Source organism: Amblyomma mixtum, chromosome 6 (genome assembly GCF_055824585.1).
Source record: "Amblyomma mixtum isolate Tamu chromosome 6, ASM5582458v1, whole genome shotgun sequence".
NCBI classification, from domain to species: Eukaryota; Metazoa; Arthropoda; class Arachnida; order Ixodida; family Ixodidae; genus Amblyomma; species Amblyomma mixtum.
The window spans coordinates 53480103-53501068 of record NC_143017.1 but is presented as its reverse complement, the minus strand read 5'-3'; the positions used below and the strand labels follow the sequence as shown (position 1 = coordinate 53501068).

General features: G+C 48.7%; 1 protein-coding gene across 1 annotated transcript in view; it reads right to left on the bottom strand.

Annotated features, from left to right (window-relative positions):
- The window catches only part of LOC149339140 (glycerophosphocholine cholinephosphodiesterase ENPP6-like), a 64744-nt gene extending 45263 nt beyond the window's left edge, over positions 1-19481 (bottom strand). Inside the window, exon 1 of the mRNA XM_089547963.1 lies at positions 18692-19481. Coding sequence (XP_089404089.1) covers positions 18692-19076 — 385 coding nt within the window. The 5' untranslated portion in view covers positions 19077-19481. The remainder of the gene's footprint in view (positions 1-18691) is intronic.
- Between the last annotated feature and the right edge of the window lie 1485 nt (positions 19482-20966).

The window sequence follows — 20966 nt, the reverse complement described above, 5'->3', positions numbered from 1 at the left end:
ATCAAAGGCTATTAGGATTTGATTATTAGAGGAGATTTTTGCACACTCCCTGTTGCTAGAAGGTAGCATTTTCAGGTCTGTCACCGTTACATAAATGTCTCCATTTGAAGCAAGCAGGCGTACACTGACGTCCTCTGGGAGCACTACGGCAGGACGACACCACAAAGACGAGTAGAGTAAACGTCCCCTACACATGTAAATAGGCAGCCTTTAATAGTATTGCCCCTCAGAACAACGCAGGGTGGTGATCGAGTTGTTTATTATCAAAGCTATTCATATAAAAGAATAATTAGATATTCATTACGTGTCTTGTAATACTGAACAGTTTTTTTCTAAAGTTCTAATTGAAGACCGCAATAACTATTGTTGACCGGTAAGAAAGTTAGTGCTGGAGTTCCCAACTTCTTATGTTGTTTTCTTAGACGAGCCGTGTATTCGCTAAATCACTGCTTCAAGATAGCACTACACGATCCAGCATTTACCGCAGGAGAGCAAATTCCGCGAGGAACGCGTCGATGACAACGACTGCATCAGCACCACTTACGTGTACGTAAGCGGCGTTACATAATTTCTTCTATTTTGCACCAGTTGTAGCTTCGCTTGTTTACACAGTGCGATAATTCTTCGTGTATCACCGACGGATGCAACCGCCAGCCCACGGCCAGCCTGGAAAACACTGTCACCGGATTGTTGACACCGCGTAGACCACGTATGACCGGCATCTGTGGCTCATTAGTGTGTTGTCTTCGATGCGAACAATGCAAGATTTTAACTGACTTAACCGAGAAGCAAGTTCGGCGACCGTTTGCGTTATTTAGAATGACCAAATTTGTCCACAAGAGACGCCGACGACTGGTAGTCAAGGGATGTGCAAGCAATTATGAGGTGCATCGCACCGCTCTGTTAACAGAAGGCGACCGTACCTGACCACTGGCTGTCATTGGCTGCGATTATGGAGCCAATTATGAAGTCCGGTCGCGTTGCCAAAAGAGTCCATGAAACATCATCTGCGACACCTTGCCCGAAAGAAAGGAAACGACACCTGTCGCTCATATCTCGGTGGACACCCGAACCGCGCCCTAAGGGGAAGGAAAATCAAAATTGGTTTTAAGGAAAGGAAACGTGGCTGTCTCTCTCTCATATCTCGGTGTACATCCGAACCGCGCAGTTGGGGCCTTAAGAGAAATGAAATGGAAATTGGTTTTAAGGAAAGGAAATACACCTGTCTCTCATATCTCGGTGTACACCCGAAAGGGATGGACAGCACAGTAAGTCTCTAAAGCATCCTTCTAAGACAGCACTGTATTCTCTAGATGCGACTTTGTTTATTCCGAACCATTTAGCCGGCGTGGCGGTGTGGTTAGCGTGCTCACCTCGCACTCCGGAGGCTCCGGTTCGATTCCTCAACTCTCAAAAACACGTGATCTATTGTTTCAGGTTTTTTGGGATGCGTTTTTCTTCTGGGATGTGCTTCAAAGAACCTTAAAGAAAGATTTACCGCTACACCCGCTTGGCATCAGGTTCTTACCGGTAGGAAAACAGGACATCCCTTATGACACTATTATGCTCCTTGGCCTCCATAGTTTATGGAAAACAAGGACACAATTCAGCAATGCAGAAGTAGTTGTGAGATCTCCACGCGAGCATTTCATTGAAGGTGTCATACGTCTGAGGGAAGTGTATCAGGCACTGCCTGATCAGCCAACTTGGTTAAGTGTGTTTGAGGACTTGGTTGAACTGAAAAAAATTTAACCTGCCGTGTCAGTGCAAGTGTTGCTGACATGTTTTACTTCTTTGTACCCGTTGTGAAAATGCAATAAAGAAAAAAAATCCTCAACTCGACCAATTTCCTACTCGGTTTTATTCATTAATGCTTCTGGGATTTCTCGCTCACTCCCAACGCCGCCGACACCGGCTTTTCTGCGAAACGGGGCCCTTAAAGAAGGAAAGAAAGAAAGGAAGAAAGAAGGAAAGAAGGAAAGGAAGAAAGAAGGAAGGAAAGAAGGAAAAAAAGAAGGAAAGAATACATCCCCAGGTCACGCCATCTAGCATCGTCGCCTTCCGTTATACTATGTGCGTCCTGAGATGTCAGCATTCGTTGCTCTCAGGTAACGGTTGTCAAGACCGCACTCGATTACCATTCACATTAGCTAAAACATGTGAAAACATGCGAAAGCATGTGAAGGAAAGAAGGAAAGAAAGAAGGAAGGACAGACGGAAGGAAAGAAGGAAGGAAGGAAAGAAGGAAGGAAAGAAGGAAGGAAAGAAGGAAAGGAAGAATACATCCCCAGGTCACGCCATCTAGCATCGTCGCCTTCCGTTATACTATGCGCGTCCTGAGATGTCAGCATTCGTTGCTCTCAGGTCACTGTTGTCAAAACCGCATTCGATTACCATTCACATTAGCTAAAACATGCGAATTCGCTTTCCACAATCGCCGACATCGCACACACGAACCTTGCGGAGTAACTAGGCTTAAACGTCGCGGAATGGGGGCCGGTGCTGACTAAAATTGGAGATTAGGACCGGTGCTTATTGCTCGAGAGTGTCGAAGTGTGAACGTACGAAATGTAGTTGCTCGGTTCGGTTATTTGTAACACAGATAAGGTGAAGTCGAGGCCAGCTATTCAGGCCGTTTTCTCATCGGCGTGAAGGTTCGCTCGGCCGTCGATGCTGGCGCGTCAGTGATGGCATCCGTCGATCAGCACACTCACTTCCGAGGTCACGCGTCGCCGCTAATAGTACGCCACGCTGATGTGCTCTAAGGTTACTAGTATTCACTGTTGCTGTTAGAAAGTTCATCAGTCGTTAACTATCTTTCTTGCCATAGGTCTCGATGGCGAGAAAGCGCAAAAGGACTCTTTCCAGCTTAAATGAAATATATTTTAAGCGTTTGTTGCGTGCAATATTCAGCCGTTTGTGACCTTCCATATGGAGGAAGCCCACAACAAGCTTTTTATATCCTCAAAATTTTGCGTCCCAACCCCTTTAACTACCATCGCAGGCAGTTTTGCAGTGCCCTGTGGTCGGAACACCAGCTTTACATAACCTGAGAGTCCTTGCGTTGAGCACGTGAAACTAGTATTTGCTCTTATATTAGGCGAGAGCTCTGTCATTGGCAAAAACTGCTGTCTGAAGGTGTGCCTTGACTTGGACCATAGTCTCGTATATTTTCCATGCCTCGCCATTGACGCCAAGGTCAATGGATGCCGACCGTCGCACTTTTCGTCAAGGCTGCGAGCACTGCTTTTCAGCTATCGCCAAAAGTAGGCGTACGGCGATAAATGAGGAGCTCGCCATGATGAGGTGCTGGAATTGGATAATACCTAAAACCTCGCCCATCGTCTGGTTTATCACGGCCAACCTAGTTTTGCCGCTCTCCGTGATGAGGCGCTCACATCGCAGAGAACCTAGTCACTGCAAAAATTTTTTCCACAGAACCCGTTTCGGGCCGAGAGTTTGAAATGCGCGCCAACCATCAGCATGGGACCATTGGCGGGTAGTGACACTCTCTCCGGACCTCCTTCCACTTCGCCCGCAAGAGGCGCTGGTAGCCTTGATTTTGGCTATGCTTCGACAAAGCCAGACACCTATGAGCGTACTTGTGAATCATGTCACCGGAAAAGAAAGTGTATATCCGCATCGAGTTGTTCGACGTGGCAACGCACGTGGAAACAATAACTTTTATTTTTTACTATGGTCCGCTTTTACAGCATTTCAAAAGCCAACAGCTGAATTTGGGCGAAGTGACAATAAAAACAATTCTCTCAATGCTACGCACTTTTTACGAAGAGATCTGCTTGGATAGACTGTGTAGTTTTTAGGTGTAAGTTTGCGGCCTTTCTTAAAGTTAATTTTTAATAAGGATGCAGACCTCTGAGCTTTTAGCCATCTCATTCGATTAGCAAGTTGCCGTTAGCTGCCCGAACTCACTGCTCAAAACTTTTCGAAGGTGAAAATGACATCTATTCGACTGCGCTTGCACTTACCGACGACACAGACTGCCGTAGCTTGCTGATATATGCAGAGAATCTTCATATTTCCTGCATTAAGGGGTTTTCCTGTCGTATTTTGGAGTAAAACAAGCACAAAAGCAGAAATATACAATTTAGCGCAACTTTGTTTTAATTTTCATTAACGATGCTACGCTTGATCAAACGGTCCCGGAAATTTGACCTGAGTATTTAATAAATATGATTCCAAACCAAATTGCCCTGAAATGCTTTAGGAGTGTGACAAAATTCTAAGTAGCCTTATCCAGACCTGTCGAAGCGATGCAAATAAGCAAACTCATTCACATTTTGAGTTAATAACGAAGCTGGCAAGCAGAGCCATCGTTCCAATGTAGTTTTGAAGTTCATGCCATTGTGCAAACTCAAATCTAGTCACATGCAGGGATTGCGAAGTACAACTCGGGACCCTAATTCTATTCACAGGACAGTATTCATAACTGGATACTGTCCGGTAAAAGAAGTTCGCCATTTTTGCCAAATTTTGAACTTTGCATAATTTTTATAGACACAAATGCAAACTTTGCTAATATAGAAGCACGAGTTGCTTTATACAGTAGTACAATGAAGCGGTGAACACTAAGCAAAAGATTCAGCGTCAAGTTATTGCTCCATATTGTCCCGTTATACATCCTAAAGAATGCCTTCTTTGCAATTGGTAAAGTTTGAACAAGGTTTTCGATTATTTTTAATGAATTTCTAAAAACCGAAACGCTTTTGCGATGCTTTAAAAATAAAAGTGGAAATATTATTAGCGAAAAAATATTCAGGCTGAACAAAGTTTTATGTTCCGTCCTGCACAACCTGAACTTAAAATTTAGCAAGATTGCAAAATCGACGTTTTTCACCACCCGTAATACATATTTCCATTTCCCGAAGAAAACTACATCATTCCTTGAAAAAATATGCCATTGATTTGTGTCGATTAATTTGCCGCTCTCATATCAAAATATATTCGAAGATAAGGAATGGTCGTGGGACCTCGATTACAGCCTCGTCTGACTGCACCCACAGAGAGCATCGCGAGGCATCATAGACACCAGAGGGCGCTGAACCCTAGCGCTTTGTGTGCGAAGTTTTCGCTCTATTTAACGATTTGTGCAGCGATCGCGCTAACTTTTTTGTATATGCCAGGTGGCTGAAGTGTGCTTCCTGAATTTAACCGATTCCAGTCAAACGATCTGTCAACAATTCTTCCAGAGCCCTTTGCCACTGATCCCGACAAATGTCAATGCCCCCACCATTTCTTTTGATTTTTGGGATGACGCACGCGCTATGGATGAGGTCAGTGGAAAAGCCCCATTTTCGTTACCGAGACCGACAGTTATAGGCTTCTTCACTGAACGCAAACGTCTTGCGCTGCCGTGTAGTAGCTGCATCACGTGATAGGCAGACCCAGCTCCTTTCCTATCAGCTTTCGACAGCTGCAAGAGAGCGCAAAAACAAAGGCCACAGGCGAAAATCCGCAATCCCTCTTTCTCCAACACGTCTTCACGCAAAGACAAGAAGCAGCGGAGACCGATCTCGAAAAAGCCAACGCCACTCCTAGCTTCATCGAACGCAGCAATGAATGTCGTTCGGTGTCTATTCAGTTTACGACGTGCATGGTCTCACCGCTTCGGTGGGCGCGGCACCGTCGGTGCGACTGTATTCTTTATGGTTTGTTCAACCACCCTCAAAGTGCGCCCCGTCGGTTCGGAGACGACAGATGCGCGGATACGTTAGCTGTGAGAGAGGAACGAGGAATCGGAATACCAACCAAGCGTGTCCCGGCCTCTCGGCGGGGGCTGTTTGTGGACGGTGATCGACGGAGATGATGGAAATCCGCGGTTGAAAGCGGTCATCTCCATCGATCTCGAGCGGCGGGACACTGCTACTTCTTCGCACTGTCATCACGAGCGAGACGGCGACGCATTGCTGTACGACACTGGAGGGGGTCTTCTTCGCCTCGCGGGTTTCTGCCCCGGCGGCCGGCAGTAGACGTTGGGTGAAGTGGATCGACAGGGACACACCTCCAGTGGCCGGGTTATCAAAGTGTCGTTTTCCCCTGGCAACCGAGTGACGCTGACCGAATGATTGTGGTTCGTTTCCGCATAAGCCGTCGCGAGAGAACTAAAAAGAAAATAGGGCGGTGGAAGAATGTTCTGCGAAAAGAGGAAGCAAAGGCGCCAGGGAAGAAGTCAAGGTAGAGCCGACTGCTAAAACAACTTCCTGACATGCTCCTGACTGACGAGCACGGAAGGGGAAAAGGAATGGTCCGCGCGCTCGATACCTTAGGCTGTACATTAAGACCAAGCTTGCTGTTGCCACAAATGCCACAGAGCATGGCGTTGTATTCGGCGCTTCCGTACCACTTCACTCGCGTAACACAGACACACACGCAATAAAAAACTTCAGTTGTGAGGACGCATATTGCGCTGTTATCTTGTGATGACTTTCTTGGGAATACAGCTGAATGGAGGCTTGCAGGTTTTCTTGTACAGGAGACACAGCCAAACCTAAGCGCACTTAAGTGTTCACCTGCTCACCCACCACGGCTAACGAGCAAGAAGAGCAGAGCTTTTATGCGTCAGCATCTTTCACTTTCTGACATTGTGACTAGAGTGAAAAGTCAGACTCCCAGACTTGATCGCAAAAGTGTATTCTGGCACTGAAAGAAATGCGGAAGGGCAAAAAACCAGCGCGAAAGGAAGGGGGGAGAATTAGGAGACGCGCGGTTCCGCTTGGGCGGTCCAACGAAGCGCGCAATCGCGTCCTCGCCCCATCCGCAGAACAAGTGCAGAGGTGAATCAGGGGGTGCACAACACTAGGAGAGTCCTCCCCACTTCCGCCCCCCAACACGCGTTTGTGCCGCCTCATAACGAATGCAGAGGGAGGAGCTCATGTTACCCAAGTGAGGGCGCGAGCGCGCTTTGCAATTCCACGGTCGCGCTCGGCTGTTGGCCCCTTGCTTCCATCCCTGTCGAACTCCGAGTCTGAGAAGGCTTTCAGCGAGCTTGGTCTCCTCGCTGGAGATGCAGAGAGCCGTCACTGTACCGTCGCTCCTTGCACGCGGAGACTCTCCATCTTGCTTTCAGGCGAGGCCGCCCTCGGGCAGTTGCGGATCACTTTCTGCCTCCTCAATGCTGGTCGTGGCCATGCCCGCTAGATGGGGGTGCATTCTCTCTACGATGATGCAGCTTGTGCCTTATTTATCTTCGATGCCCTTTTCTCGCCTTTCCGTACTCTTTCGCGACACGACGCCCGGCTTTTTTAGATACGTTCGTGTCCTTTCTCCAGGGTGCGAGTTTCCACGGCTCACTTTGCCTGAGCCGACGGCTTGTTTAGGGGAAAGCAGCGGCTTTGCTGCGGCTGCGAGCTCGAAGTGGCTAAATCGGAAGTCTTGCGAGTTCGTCTGGTCGCACTTGCGATGACTTTTTCCTGCCGGATGTAAGCATACTTGCACTTAAATGAAGAGGCTTAAGAAAAATGAATTGGCTATGTTGTTTGATAGCAAAGCCTTGTCGTCGGGCATGGGACTGAGGGCAGTATGGGAAAAAATGGTGTCAAATTGCTTCATGATGCACGACTTCCGCTCTTTTATGACACTCCTTTGCTTTGCCTAGTGGTTTGACGCGTGCCCATTTTTCTGTATTACTTACTGGTCACACCGAAACGGAAGCCAGGAAAAAAAGGAAATAACGAAGTTTAGGTTGCCGCTGTCAATATCTATGAGACAGTGGTAGGTTTTGTGAGCACGAAATCGCTTTCCCGGGGCTGGCAATTACAACCCGGAAGAAGCAACTGGTTGATCGTTTATACAAATTCGCTCTTGCAATAGATCCGCTAGTGGTTTTACGGGGTATGTAAAATACAAGAAATTTATTTGTACAGGGAAGGAGAACTAAATGCCTATACGTAATCGTAAAATACGTGGTGCTTAGAAATTAAACCCACTGAAAACACGTTTCGAGGCGCGTCTTTAATTCTATCTTAATAAGCCAAGCTTGCACGTTACACTCTGAAACTGCAAAAGCATTCGCTCTCTCTATTCATCATTAAACGAATTAGGAGAGCGCAAGCTGGACTCTGCACTAAATTTCTGAATTGTTTGGCATACATTTGAAGGTACCTGTTTTAAAGTAGAAGAGACACCAAATTTTATTTGTTTTCTTCAGAATTATGCGCAGCACATTAGAAAACATAGGCAGCCATGTGGATTACGCCAAGAAATGGTAAATAATTTATAATTATATTTTTCCCCGCGCTGTTTCGGTTTCGATTTCAACAGCCAAACGACGGCTGTGCCGTATGCGTACGGTTTACAAATTTAATCCGCATCAACTATTACGCAAGGCCACTCAAGAGTCGCAAACACAAAAAATTAACAAGCAGCGAATGTACCGCAGTTTTTTCACGTCTCGCGTCACCTGGAAGCCCCTTGTACTGCACGGCCGCAGTATGGCTTTAAAAACGAAACTGATACAACACAATAAAAAAAAATCGATTATAAATTATTCAGCTGTTGTTGGTGTATTCCACGTCACGACTCATGCATACCATTGTCCAGCGCAACAATCCAGAGAAAAGCATACGCATCCAAAACTATGGTGTCAGCACTACTCTAAATGAAAGCTGACGACAACTACTCTCAATTTTCTTTCTTAGTGAAATTCGTTTCTCTCTCTGCTGACACTGGCCGGCAGCGAAATGCTTGCTTATTACTCATATATTTTGGAAGGAAAACGAATTATTCTTTCTCGTCACTCGTTTCGAACTCTTGACTTTGATGGTGAGGTCGGGCAAATTATGGACTCCGTGATCACTGCTAAGAATTAAGGGCGGTGTACATTAGCCTCAGAAATCTGCGAATACAAAGTGCAGTCTGCGTCACTTTCGTCTAGAATGTTCGAACGCAAAGCTTGTTATTGAATAAATCGTTAATCATCATCGTCATCGAGCTGCGCACTGTCCTAAACGTAGGGCGACACCTTGACACATCTACTATGTTTTAAGGAAGCGCCTGCGCAGGAGTATACTCACGTAGTGGTACAAGCCAGTGCGAACGAACAAATTTGACCGAAATCATAGGTTGCTATTACATTTCGATTTTGACTGCTTGGTGCGCACAGCTCGAGCGTCCTATACAAGTGTGTCGCAGACTCCTCGATGTGATTGCAGTCTGCTCGTGAAGACGGTCGGTGGTGCTGATAACTTTATCTTTTGAGCCAAGTCTAGCACCGCAGTGCTTTGTAATATTTATTCGTTCGTGCTCAAAGCCGCAGGCATGATGGTTTATCACCTGATTTCTCGATAGACAAGCTACCAGATTTATTGGGAATGTATACAGCCACGTGCAATTGGTTACACATTGTTCGAGATTGTCGAAAGTGATTTTCCCGCCTTGTTTAGATAGTTCTTGGTCAGCTTTAAAGTGAGCGTGTGTGAAAGCGGCAGTGATTCTGCTCTTCGACTACAGCCGTGCAATTTTGTTGCTATCGCCGCCGAGTTCAGTTTTCTGTGAGCGCAAGTCAGCCCGGTAAAAATGCCGTTTCAGTTTCAGTGACACCTCACTCTGCTCGTGTGTTGGCCCCTGTGTTGTCACCACAACGTGACTGTTTGCTGAAGCTTCATGTTTTAAACTTACATTTCTTTTCAGCGTACCTTTAAAGGAACGGAAAATGTGTTTTTTTTTTTAGAATCGGACGTTCTTCAAGAATGCGAATGCATGAAGCTTCTTCTATAGGTGAAGCATGCCGAGTAGTTTTGCGCTAGCATTTAAAATAGTGAAGTATTCACTGGAAAAGCCGCCGCGGTTGCTCAGCGGTTATGGCGCTCGTCTGCTGACCCGAAAGACGCGGGTTCGATCCCGGCCGCGGCGGTCGAATTTCGATGGAGGCGAAATTCTAGAGGCCCGTGTACTGTGCGATGTTAGCGCACGTTAAAGAACCCCAGGTTATCGAAATCTCAGAGACCTTCACTACGGCGTCCCACATAGCCTGAGTCGCTTTGGGTCATAAAAACCCCATAAACCAAACCAAACCAAACCAAACCAATCCTATTCACCGGTTAGAACCGCGACATGTTCAGGCTTCTGCCGCTGCGGTGGCTCAGTGGTTATGGTGCTCGGCTGCTGACCCGAAAGACGCGGGTTCGATCCCGGCCGCGGCGGTTGAATTTCTTTGGAGGAGAAATTCTAGAGGCCCGTGTACTGTGCGATGTCAGTGCACGTTAAAGAACCCCAGGTGGTCGAAATATCCGGGGCCCACCACTACGGCGTCCCTCATAGCCTTAGTCGCTTTGGGACGTTAAACCCCATAAACCAAACAACCAACCATGTTCAGGCTTCTGCTCACTGCTTTGGCGAAGTGTGAAGGAAGTCGTCATGACGTCATTGCTGCCGAATTTTCACGCGTCGGCTGCCTTCGCCCGCGAGCTACCATGTACTTGCCAACGCAGCCAGCGGGCTTGAAACAGTCATTTATTCGCTGGAAACGGAGCACGGCCCTACATGACGTCATCATTGCGACCTCTGCTCTTCGCTGCGCAATGCAGAGAAGCCTGAACGCCATCGCGACTTTATTCTGCGATTACACCACCATTTCAAATCCTAGCACAAAAATACTTTCCATGCTTTACCTGCAAGTTTCACACATACGACACTATTAAACTCTTCGCATTCTAAAACATCTTCACTTTCCCTTTAAATTAAAAATGTTATAATGTGGTGTTTCATTATTTGTTACCTTTCTCAGCCTTCTCTCTCATCTTGGTAGCCAGAATGCCACAAAACGCAAACGAATTTCTTCGTCGACCTTTGGAACCCCTCAATATCAGCGGGACAGGAGCAAACAGCCTCAGAGGGCATCCTCCTCGAATACGGCAGATGCAGGGTTCGATCCCCTCTTGCGCCGGGTACACACCGGTGACGCAATGACTGTACAAGTTTTCCCGTGGTCTAGTGCTCGGCTCCTTCGATGTGAAACGCTTGGAAAATGGGTCTTTGATCCCGCCTTGAGTAGAAGAAAAATACATTGTGTCATGGCCCTACTCTGCAAAAGCGGCCCTTGAACCTTCAAAATTTAAGATCATCATTTTAGGGGGACACGAAAGTGTGTCTCGCTGCGGGCTGTCCTCTGGCTGATCTTAAAATTGTGGACGCAGTCCGTTGAGCTTTGGACGGGTCGCGCCTTCAGTTACAAGAGCAGAATAATTTAAAGAACTCTGCGTGTATAGCATAGAAATAAAGCTCTGGTCCTCTTTCGGGTAGAAGACATTCAACGACAATTTCCCTGCGATCAACCCGCCCCTCTTAAATGTGCCCCAAGGACTATATGACCACAGATGGCAGCACACTGTCCAGAGAGTGCCAGTCACATTGGCCACATGCCCATTGGGGATCAGGACAGCAGGTGAATGGTAAAGTTTTCTGCTTCGACATACTACGACGCGAACGCCGTTTACACACAAAAAAAGTGTTTCATGCAATTATTGTTTCGCAGCCAAAGTACGCGCCAGACAGGCACTTCAGCGCATTCTGCCCAACCGCTCCAGCTGCGACGAGATCATCCAACAACGTTTACAGGACAGCCATATCCTCTTCGTCCCTCATAGCCTGAGTAGCTTTGGGACATTAAACCCCAATAACCATATCCTCTTCATACCCAGCGCACATTACAATGCGCATTCATGTTATGCGGTGTTTCTAAAAAAATGATCAATTTCTGTAGCCTAAGTGTCATTGGAAGTCGGATGAGGAGGAGGAACAACTTTATTTTGAGAAAAGAACCAAATGTCCTCAAGGGTGGGCTCCTACCTGTCCAATAGTCCACGGAACTGGGCTTCTCTGAGAGCTCTGTCCACTAGCCATGTGCATACTCACTATGCTCCCACGTGTCCAGCTTTCCAGGAACCCCTTAACAATAAGGGCTCTGTGAGCTGCCTTTCAACTAGATTGCTTTGTCTACACCAGCTTGCGGTATAAATCCGACGTTTCCTGTTCTTTACCATAAGAATTTATTGCCCTGCGTCACGCATGTATTTGACTATGCTACAAATCATAAAACGTTGCTGCTTATTTCTGCTGGCACGGAGGCTCGTAGCAGAGAGTGTGGAGAAACTCGTAGATGAAGAAGAGTCCGACGTATTTGCGCAAAATTTTCAGTGGATATTCATGCTAACACTCTGTTTGAGAAATCTGTTTTCATTAATGCTGACAAGCCTCAATTTTGCTCTGTTCTGACGAGGACGTATAGATGCATCATGAGCCAGCAGTGACACGAGCTCGTATATTCCCTTTTTCAGTTTTTAGTTTACGAAGTCAAGGCACATGTGACCGACCGGCAAGATTAAACATTCGGCCTCTCAAAGCGTGCTGCAGCATCCGTGGCACGACCCGGGACTGGTGTAATCGCAGTAGGCAGTGTGGCAGGGAGGTACGAGAGAGCACGAGCGAAACCCGTGATGAGACCAAAATGTTCGTTTTTGCCTCCGAGGCCTCGCCCTCTGATGTCATGTTTTTGTGGAACTAAGCTAGTTTGGCGGCTTTCGTTTTTCTGGAGCTCGCAGGGATGTCAGCAGTGAGGAAGCCCCTTCATGCTTTCCATCCCGACGCTGCTCAAATGTCCTCCCAGAATGAGGCAATTGCCACGGCTTCCATTTCTTCATAACGCCCTCACCACTTACTTTACATTCTCAAGATCCCCCGCACAAATGAAGGTCACCCTCAGAAATAGACGGTAAGTAACGTCTTCCGGAAAAGCAGGAAGTGTCGCTCAGGTGCGCTCCTATGAACAAAGACACGCACTCGGCATAGCAGCATTTTTTCATTAAAATGCGACGCGGCATCTCTCATCTCTAAATGAAGCAACATGGCGCCCCCTGCCGGGCAGCCTAAGTACGGAGACTCGTTTCCTGCCCAGTTCTCGCACCGCTGTGTCGCTCCCGTCCACCCTTCCATGTAGCTCGCCGCTTCTCGTCTTAACAGACGCGAGCGTTATTAACGAGTGCGTCGTCATTCGTCCAGCGTTCTTCTTTGTCCTTTCCACTTCCCGCGAGCTTTGTCTTTGTAGAAGCCTGCCGGGTCTCCTTCGGCCTTTCGATTCGAGCTGAGCTGAAAATAATTGGGACCCGTCAACGCGTGAGTGCTCCAGCGGAACCTGAACTCGTTGATTGGGGAATGAATAGGAACGTGCGCACTCGCCCTCCCCAGCACCCCTGGGGTTGGCGAGGGGAGGAGGTGGTCGGCCTTGGTGCCTTGATTTCACATTCCCCCCGTTTTGCGGGACGGCCTTTTGTTTGCCGTGCGCCGGCTTTAATCGAAGCACTGGCAAAAAGAATCAATATTGATGGACTCATCGTCCGGCGTGGAGAGGGTGAAAGAGGAATTCTTTCACGCTGCATCAGCTGGGACAAAAAGAATGGAGAGTGGCCACTGAGATCGGCGGGTTTTTAAGCCGTGCTCTTCCGCGTGTGCGAAGCGCTGGAAGAGAAGTTATAATTGGTTTCCTGCGTAGACTGTGCCTTACTTGTCACTGCAGCGCTGACTAGACATTCATGCAATACAGTCTATGGTGGGCTTGGTCGCAGGTAGGACATTCACTAATGAGACTAACCTTAGAGCTTTTCGTCACTGAATTTTGTTTTCCTTTCCACATTTCCAGATTGTGCGGTCGCCTTTCACCTGTTAACTGTCCTTTTTCGCGAACTCAATACACACGATCATTTAGACCCCTCATCCTCTCTCGGTCCACCTCTGTTTCGATCACACCCAAGGCGGTGGAGGAATGACGTCACTTTGGTCAAGACAGGAGCATGCTCATGATGCTCCTTTCATAGACACTCGCCGACGGATAACGGACCCCGGAGACGTTTGACACGCCTGGCGAGATTTATCAGCGCTAATCCCGTCTCGGTAAAGAAACTTCCTGGTGGTTGTGCGACGCAAAGTTCGATCAGATGGAATGCGGTGCAAGTATTAAAGAACATAGCGGTGCAGCCACGACCGGACCGGCCCTGCCTGTGATTTGTTGTTTGGTTCCCCGCCGTTTTGTTTTTGTCGCGACTGACGTAAGGGCCAAATGAAATTAAAGCGGCATGGTATACGTTACAAAGTACGGCCCATGAGTGAGTTGGTTTTTCTGCTTAGCTGCCGTGCGGAATAAGCTCAACTAGACATCGAAAAGATAAGTTTTCAAGACTAAAGGGATATGTTCGAGTGGCTTCTGATGTACTGCGTCGAATTGCGGATAATGCCGTCACATTTTCTCTGCAGCGAGAAATAAATAGGAATAAAAGTATGAATTGAGCACAAGGACTGCGGAATTTACTTGAAACACTACAGAACCTCCGCCTACCGCTCCGATCAGTAGGATTTCGGTATGTCGTGCGGCGTCAGCTAGTGCAGTGTAGTTTTTATTTGTTGTTGCTACTGTTGCTTTCTGCGGAGCGATGTTACAAAATAAAACCCTTTAGTCATTAACCATTAACACATTTGTCGCCAAATAGTGCAACAACGCTGTCAGGAACGCGAAAGAGGATCTCTTCCGCACGTCTCCACTACTGCGTACACGCCTGCGGTAATCGTTCGAACCGAACCACCCTCACTCGGACTATAACGAGAACTTTTTTTTGGCGGTTCTGAAGGGAATTGTGTCTCGCCAGCAGCGAGCGGAAGTGCGCCATCCGCGCGTGATGAGAAGAAACTGCATTTTCTCGAAAATCCGCATCCATCATCCGGAGCCCCATCTTAGCCTTTCACTGTCTCTCTCTCACGCGCACATACGCACACATACACACTCGCCGGTCCCCGCTCTAGATAAAAGCGGCTTTGCTCAAGCATCTGGCCGACATTCCAGTACAAAGAACCGCTCTTGTGCATCCTCCTCCGTCCGACGGCAGCGACCTCAGATGGGCCGACGCAGGATGAGACATCTGTCTAACCACGTTCGCGTGACGGGCAGAAAAGCAACCGGAAACAAGCGCAGCAGGCGGACGAAGCCCTAAGCGTCTCCCGACAACGCACCCCGGCTAAGTCCATGCGCGACTTCAGTGGCGCTACGCTTCAGCACGGTCGGTGTTCAAGGAAGTAACCGGTGTGTTTCCCGGTGCTTCGCAGCACCGAACCGTAAACAATTGGTTTTTTCACTCGCGTTTATTATGAGCTGGAACATGTTAGGAATGGAGGGCGGTGGTAACAACTTTGTTTTCCATGAAAAAAAAAAGCAAAAAGGAATGCAGAGAGTGTAGTTTGTGCGAGACATTGTTTGCTAGCGGAGGTAGCAACGCCGGATGCGCTACTCTGGAAGTGTCAAGGAAGAAGATTCCTTGCAGTGATTTTGCTAGTATAGCGTTACTTGTCAAAGTTTATTGCATTACTGTATATGTCCCGCCGCGGTGGCTCAGTGGTTACGGCGCTCGGCTGCTGACCCGAAAGACGCGGGTTCGATCCCGGCCGCGGCGGCCGAATTTCGATGAGGGCGAAATTCTAGAGGCCCGTGTGCTGTGCGATGTCAGTGCACGTTAAAGAACCCCAGGTGGTCGAAATTTCCGGAGCCCTTCACTACGGTGTCCCTCATAGCCTGAGTTGCTTCGGGACGTTAAACCACAATAAACTAAACCAAACCATTACTGTATATGTTCAACCCACGGTGCATTCAGCACTACCACGTTGCCGCACATTCCCAGTGCGACTGCATCCGGAGAGAACTGTGGGAGGCTTTCAGGAGATGCCTGTCCGATAAAATAATATATGCCTATAGTGTCAAATTCATAGCTGGGGTAAAATCATGGTTTAACCTATTCACCAGAAGCTCTTGTGCGAGTAGTGCCAGGATGCGCATGCATACGCTCAAAAGAATCACACATGCTCTAAGACAACATCAGAGGACAGCAACTCATTAATCAAAGACTTCGGGTAGAAATTTTGCATGTCATTTCAACGTATTCAAAGGGGTAGCTGAAGAGGTACGCCGCGCGGAAACGAGTCGCAACTTACGAAGTGAAACCAACTTCATAGTGCCAAATCATCCCGAATTTTGGGAATAAAACTTATCGGCAACATGCTGAAGAAAACTAATTACCAGTCCGTTTCCCCTGACATCTGCATCATTTGGCTATTGCCGCAGGCCACTGCATAACAATTCAGTGGATACCAGCACACTGCGGCATTCTGGCCAATGAAAAAGCAGACGAAGTGGCTCGTAAAGGCCCCCGACATCGCGGATACATTCGGACTTTCTTCACGAAATCTGATGCGTCCCAACAGGCTAAAAAAATTTGCTTTCGAAGAAATGTCCGGCTCTGGAGCTTGCCGACACATCACTATCAAATCTCCACTCAGTCGACTCACATCTCAGATCGAGATTCCCACCCAGAAATTCTTCACCATCTGGAAAAACTTTACCGCCGACTTCGCCAGAACGCTGCACTTCAAAAGGGCTTGTTATATAGTTTCTGTCAGTTGAACCGTACGCCTTGTGACAACTGCGGCTCGATCGAAACTGTGGAGCACATCCTGCTTGAGTGCCCTGCGTATGCTGACGAGCGTGCATACTATAAACACTGCATGGAGAAGCTCTTCCGAGTGCCTTTAAGAATGGACAGTGTTATAGGTTCCTTAGCCTGCCTTGGGCAACAGAGACAAACAGTGAACTTTTTTTTGCATATTAAAATTATATTGGCCATCTTGGTAAGCTCTGATTTCACCTTACGTGCTACCCCCATGCATCCTTCATGCTGTGAAGTTTGTACGCATTTCATGGGCGCCTTAGTACGCATTTCATGGGCGCCTTATATCTTCTCCTCTTTTTCTTTTACTTTACCTTTTCCGCTCCGCTCTCCTTCCGTCTTTGTCTCCCAAATTCCCTTCCCCACGCAGAGTAGCATGCCAGCGATTTTTAAACGCCGACTAAAACGCCGTCTAAAGAGCTTCTCTCTCTCTCAACATCAGAAACTTTTTTTTCTGTTTCAAAATGTCATGCTTGCACAAACCTGTAGATCAGGAGAAAACGGGCTTGCCTACAATGTACGCAGATATGCGATGATGGGAAGGGAGGTGGCATTTCCGATATGTCTGGATGTTTTGCACAGCAGCTACGACTAAAAGCTTTTAAGACCCGAAGAGCGTGAAGCTGTCCTGCAGCTCAGTGACTGGCGGAACGCCGTTCACGAAAAAAAAAATCACATGCAGCAACACCTAATTACATTATGTGCTGGCAGTGCGAAGGCATTAGAAGCTGTTTGTGCCTACGCCGGACGTGACCGGTTGTACTTGAGAGACCAAGATTGCTCCTTCCCAGCAATGCTCTTCCCGATGTCTTCCCATACACCACCTGTCACGGTTGGCAGGTGACGCCACGGGCCACCTGGCAATTACGTGACGCCCCCTTTTTCTCCCGATGAGGCTTCTAATGTCACTGCATTACAAGACCACTTCAGTGAAATTCTTTCGCCCTAAGCCATCGCCAATTAAAAGCAGTTGAGTACTCTGGAATCAATGAGTAGCCTTTCCATATGAGATTAAGTACTCTTTTTTTAATTGCTTTGCCATCCGGCAGTAGCTTCAAAAAGCCAAGTCAAACCACCCAAGCAATTACATTTTCTGACGCATGCAACTTGAGTTCGAATGCGGAAGTGTCGAATGGCGGCAATAGTACAACCTCCGAAACGTACTTCCAGCCTTCATGCAGTTTGTTTCTGTTCCGTATAATAACTTGTCTGAGAAGACATTCACGGCAAAGTCCACGTTACTATTATTTCGATTTTTATCGCTGCCTCTAATGTCTCACTACAAGCTCGTTTTGCTTCTGCGCTCGAGTTTAGTCACTTATCTGAGGCTGCATATGTTGCAGTGCGTTCAGTTTCGTGTGCCGTGTTTCATTCGAGATGTTCAACGTTTCACTACGGCAGACGACTGCAGTACGTATTCTGGTCTACGGAGACATTAATGTTCGAAACGTATGCCTTCACAGCTCCACCTCGTGAACTTACCTATTTCTTTCTACCTCCCTTTGATTGCAAGTTCTAAAGTAGCCGGGAAGGTGTGCTGTCCACATACACTCCGTTTAAGCCATCCATGTTTACCATTTGTGACCGCAGCATCCCTTTTTTTCTGCCCAAGCAAAACTCGAAATACCGGCGGCAGCCGTTCCTTCCTTCTTAGAGCACACGCGGTTGTGTCTACAGTGCTAATTAAAAGACCTTACCTAAGAACTAGGGAGGCAGCGAAAATGACAAATTCTTCAGTTGATGTCCATCATGTACCACGTACTGCTAACTTTAAAAAGGAGCTCCTACCTTTCAATACTGCTTCCTTGCTGTTTCGATCGACTTATGCCTCCTCTAGTAACGTGTAGACTGACCTCAGAGAGTGACGTTTATTTACGCGTTACCCAATTTCAGTACCATTAAACTTCCACAAAGCACGCTTTGAGACGGACCACGATGTCGCAGCTGAAGGCTATAGTTAACAACCTTGTCTTACTTTTGATACCATACAGTTGCTCACAGCACGATCGCATATGAGGGCTGTGCTCTATCCTGGATCGCTGGCGTCGGCGTAGATCAAAGCGCCAGCTAAAGGGGCAGCAAACGGGACAGGCAAGAACCCATAACGCGAAACAATTATTCACGGCATGCTCTCACAGCGCCATTAGCACCGACTGTATGTAGGTGTCTTTCCGGGTCACAAAAGTCGCACGTACCAGTGGCGATGCTGTAGGAGTTGGGGTACGGGCTGGACGGGAACACTGGCAGCACGTACTCGGCGTGGATGCCAGCCTGTGCCACGCGGGCGAATCCCTGGTGCACGCCGTGGTCGATGTAGTCGGCCCTCACCCCCTGCACCAGAATCACCAGCAACTTGGGCCGCGGCGGCTGTTCCTCTCCTCCTTCCGGTGACCGGTGACTCCGCGGGAGGCGACTGTCACCGGTGTTCATCGCCGTCGGTGCGCGAGCGTTGGTGGCACCAGCTATCGCCAGCCACCACAGGATCCACCAGCACAGGGCGGTGGGCATCGTAGTTCCGAGCAGCGGCATTGAGCGCGCGATCGATAGCCCGTGCCGCTGCGACGCGGGACGTCTCGCCATGCTGGTGGTGCGCGCCTCGTCTGTCCGGCTGCGGAGAAGTGTGCGCGCGCCCCCGCTTGCTTGGTCGCCGCTCCGCACTCCTTCTCCACTCTCTCCCACGCTGCTCCTCCGGAGGAGCGGGCGTCTCTCGCAGTTTCAGCGGCCGTCCCGTTCCCGGCGTCGCTCGCCCGTCGGCGCCCGTCCACCGCTCGCGAAGACCCCACAAGCGTCCCGCGCCGATCCCGAACTGCGCATTCGCTCCTCCTCTGCCTCGCCCTCCTGCGCCCTCTTTAACGCGCCCCCCTCTCTGTCTCTCTCTCTCTCTTCTGACTTTTCCCCTTTTCCGTCTCTCCATTTTCCATGGATAGCAGGGAGCATCCTTCCCCGCAGTTCTCAACCGCTCCCCGTTCTCTCTTTCCTCTTCTCCCGTTGTCTTCCCTCCGAAGCCGGCTCTCTGTCTCCACCGAATTCTCTACTTCTACGACGCTTCGAACCCATTTCCAGGACTGCGGGATGACAACAACGGCTGCTGCTCTGCTTCCCACATCATGCCGGTGCATGCTCCTCTACCGTTTTCCTCTCTGCAAAAAACGCTTTGTCCTCAGCATATTCGCTCCGAAATACTGTCGCCATCCCTCGTTCTCCTTTTCGTGCATCCCCACTGCTTTCTGTACGTGCGCTGCACGAATCCCGCTGCGCAGTTTCGTATTCCCGCTCGCCTCCCCCCCCCCTTCCCCCCCTGCTTTCTTCTCTGCTCGTTCAAACTATCCCTCGCTCTCAACCTCGCAGCTCCCTTCGGCGGGCGAGGGCTTAGGGATGAAAGGGGAAGGAGGGGATAGGATTCCAAAGAGAAGGACGCCAGATCATTCCTCCTCTCCTTTTCGCCGAAACTATGGAGAGGGAAAAGAGAGACAAGCCGCGGCCTCGCCAAACCGGGCCACGAACATTGCCCGATGGCTGGCTTCCCCGGCCATGGAAGAAGCTGCGCGTTTCGGGATTGCGGGTTGGGGAGTGGGGATGCTGAGGACTAAAGAAACAGAGGGAAGCCCGTGATATCTCCTACGGCTCGGACAGCCCTCGCGATTCGGACATAGTTAAGGATGAGCTCGGAAGAGGGAGGGCGGAGGCAGCGCTGAGCTGCGCACATGGTGGATGCGAACGACTTTTGTTCGCAGCAGCTTTTATTCCTCTATTTGGCCCTCGCCGTCTCCTCTTCCTCGCCACGATTTCCTTTGTGTCCCAATGGTTCCTCCCGTGTCCCATTTATACGAGACTGCGAGGCCGCTGATGTATCTTGGCCCTCCCTCCCTGGCTCCCCAGAATTCTTTCAATTGTGTGTGTCCCCCCGCTGTTCCCTGTTCTCGCATTCGGTCAGCGCCAAGCTTTGAATTTATGTCTCGAACATTGCACATGCTACTTCATTGTTCTTTGCTTCTGGGTTTTTTTTCCCCGTCGCGACAGGCGATCCCTGTGAAACTGCGCAGTTGGCGAGCGCTTCTTCCCCTGGTCGGCTTAGCATCTTTTATCCTTTTCTGAACTGGCGACGTCGTGGTTCTGCTTCAGAGGAACAGGCAGTAAAAATAGGATGAAAACAACGGCCTGTTTTTAGGTCGGGGCATGACATCTCAAGCACCATAAAAAAGTGCACTGACCGGAGATTGAGAAGCACTGAATTGTTTGAAGGGTGGAAAGCTCGATGGGCTTTAAACACGGGGGCTAACATAAACAACGGAAAAGAGTAGCTTGCTGAAAACGAAGATGAAATGAAAACGCGTCACTCACTGCGGACTCCTTCATCTTCTCTCCTGTGCTTTGCTATAAGAAATTTAGTGGGCTGTATCGTAATTCGCCCTGCTGTGAAATGCGATGATCAGAGAGCCACTTGTCGATATTTGTCATTATTACTCGTGC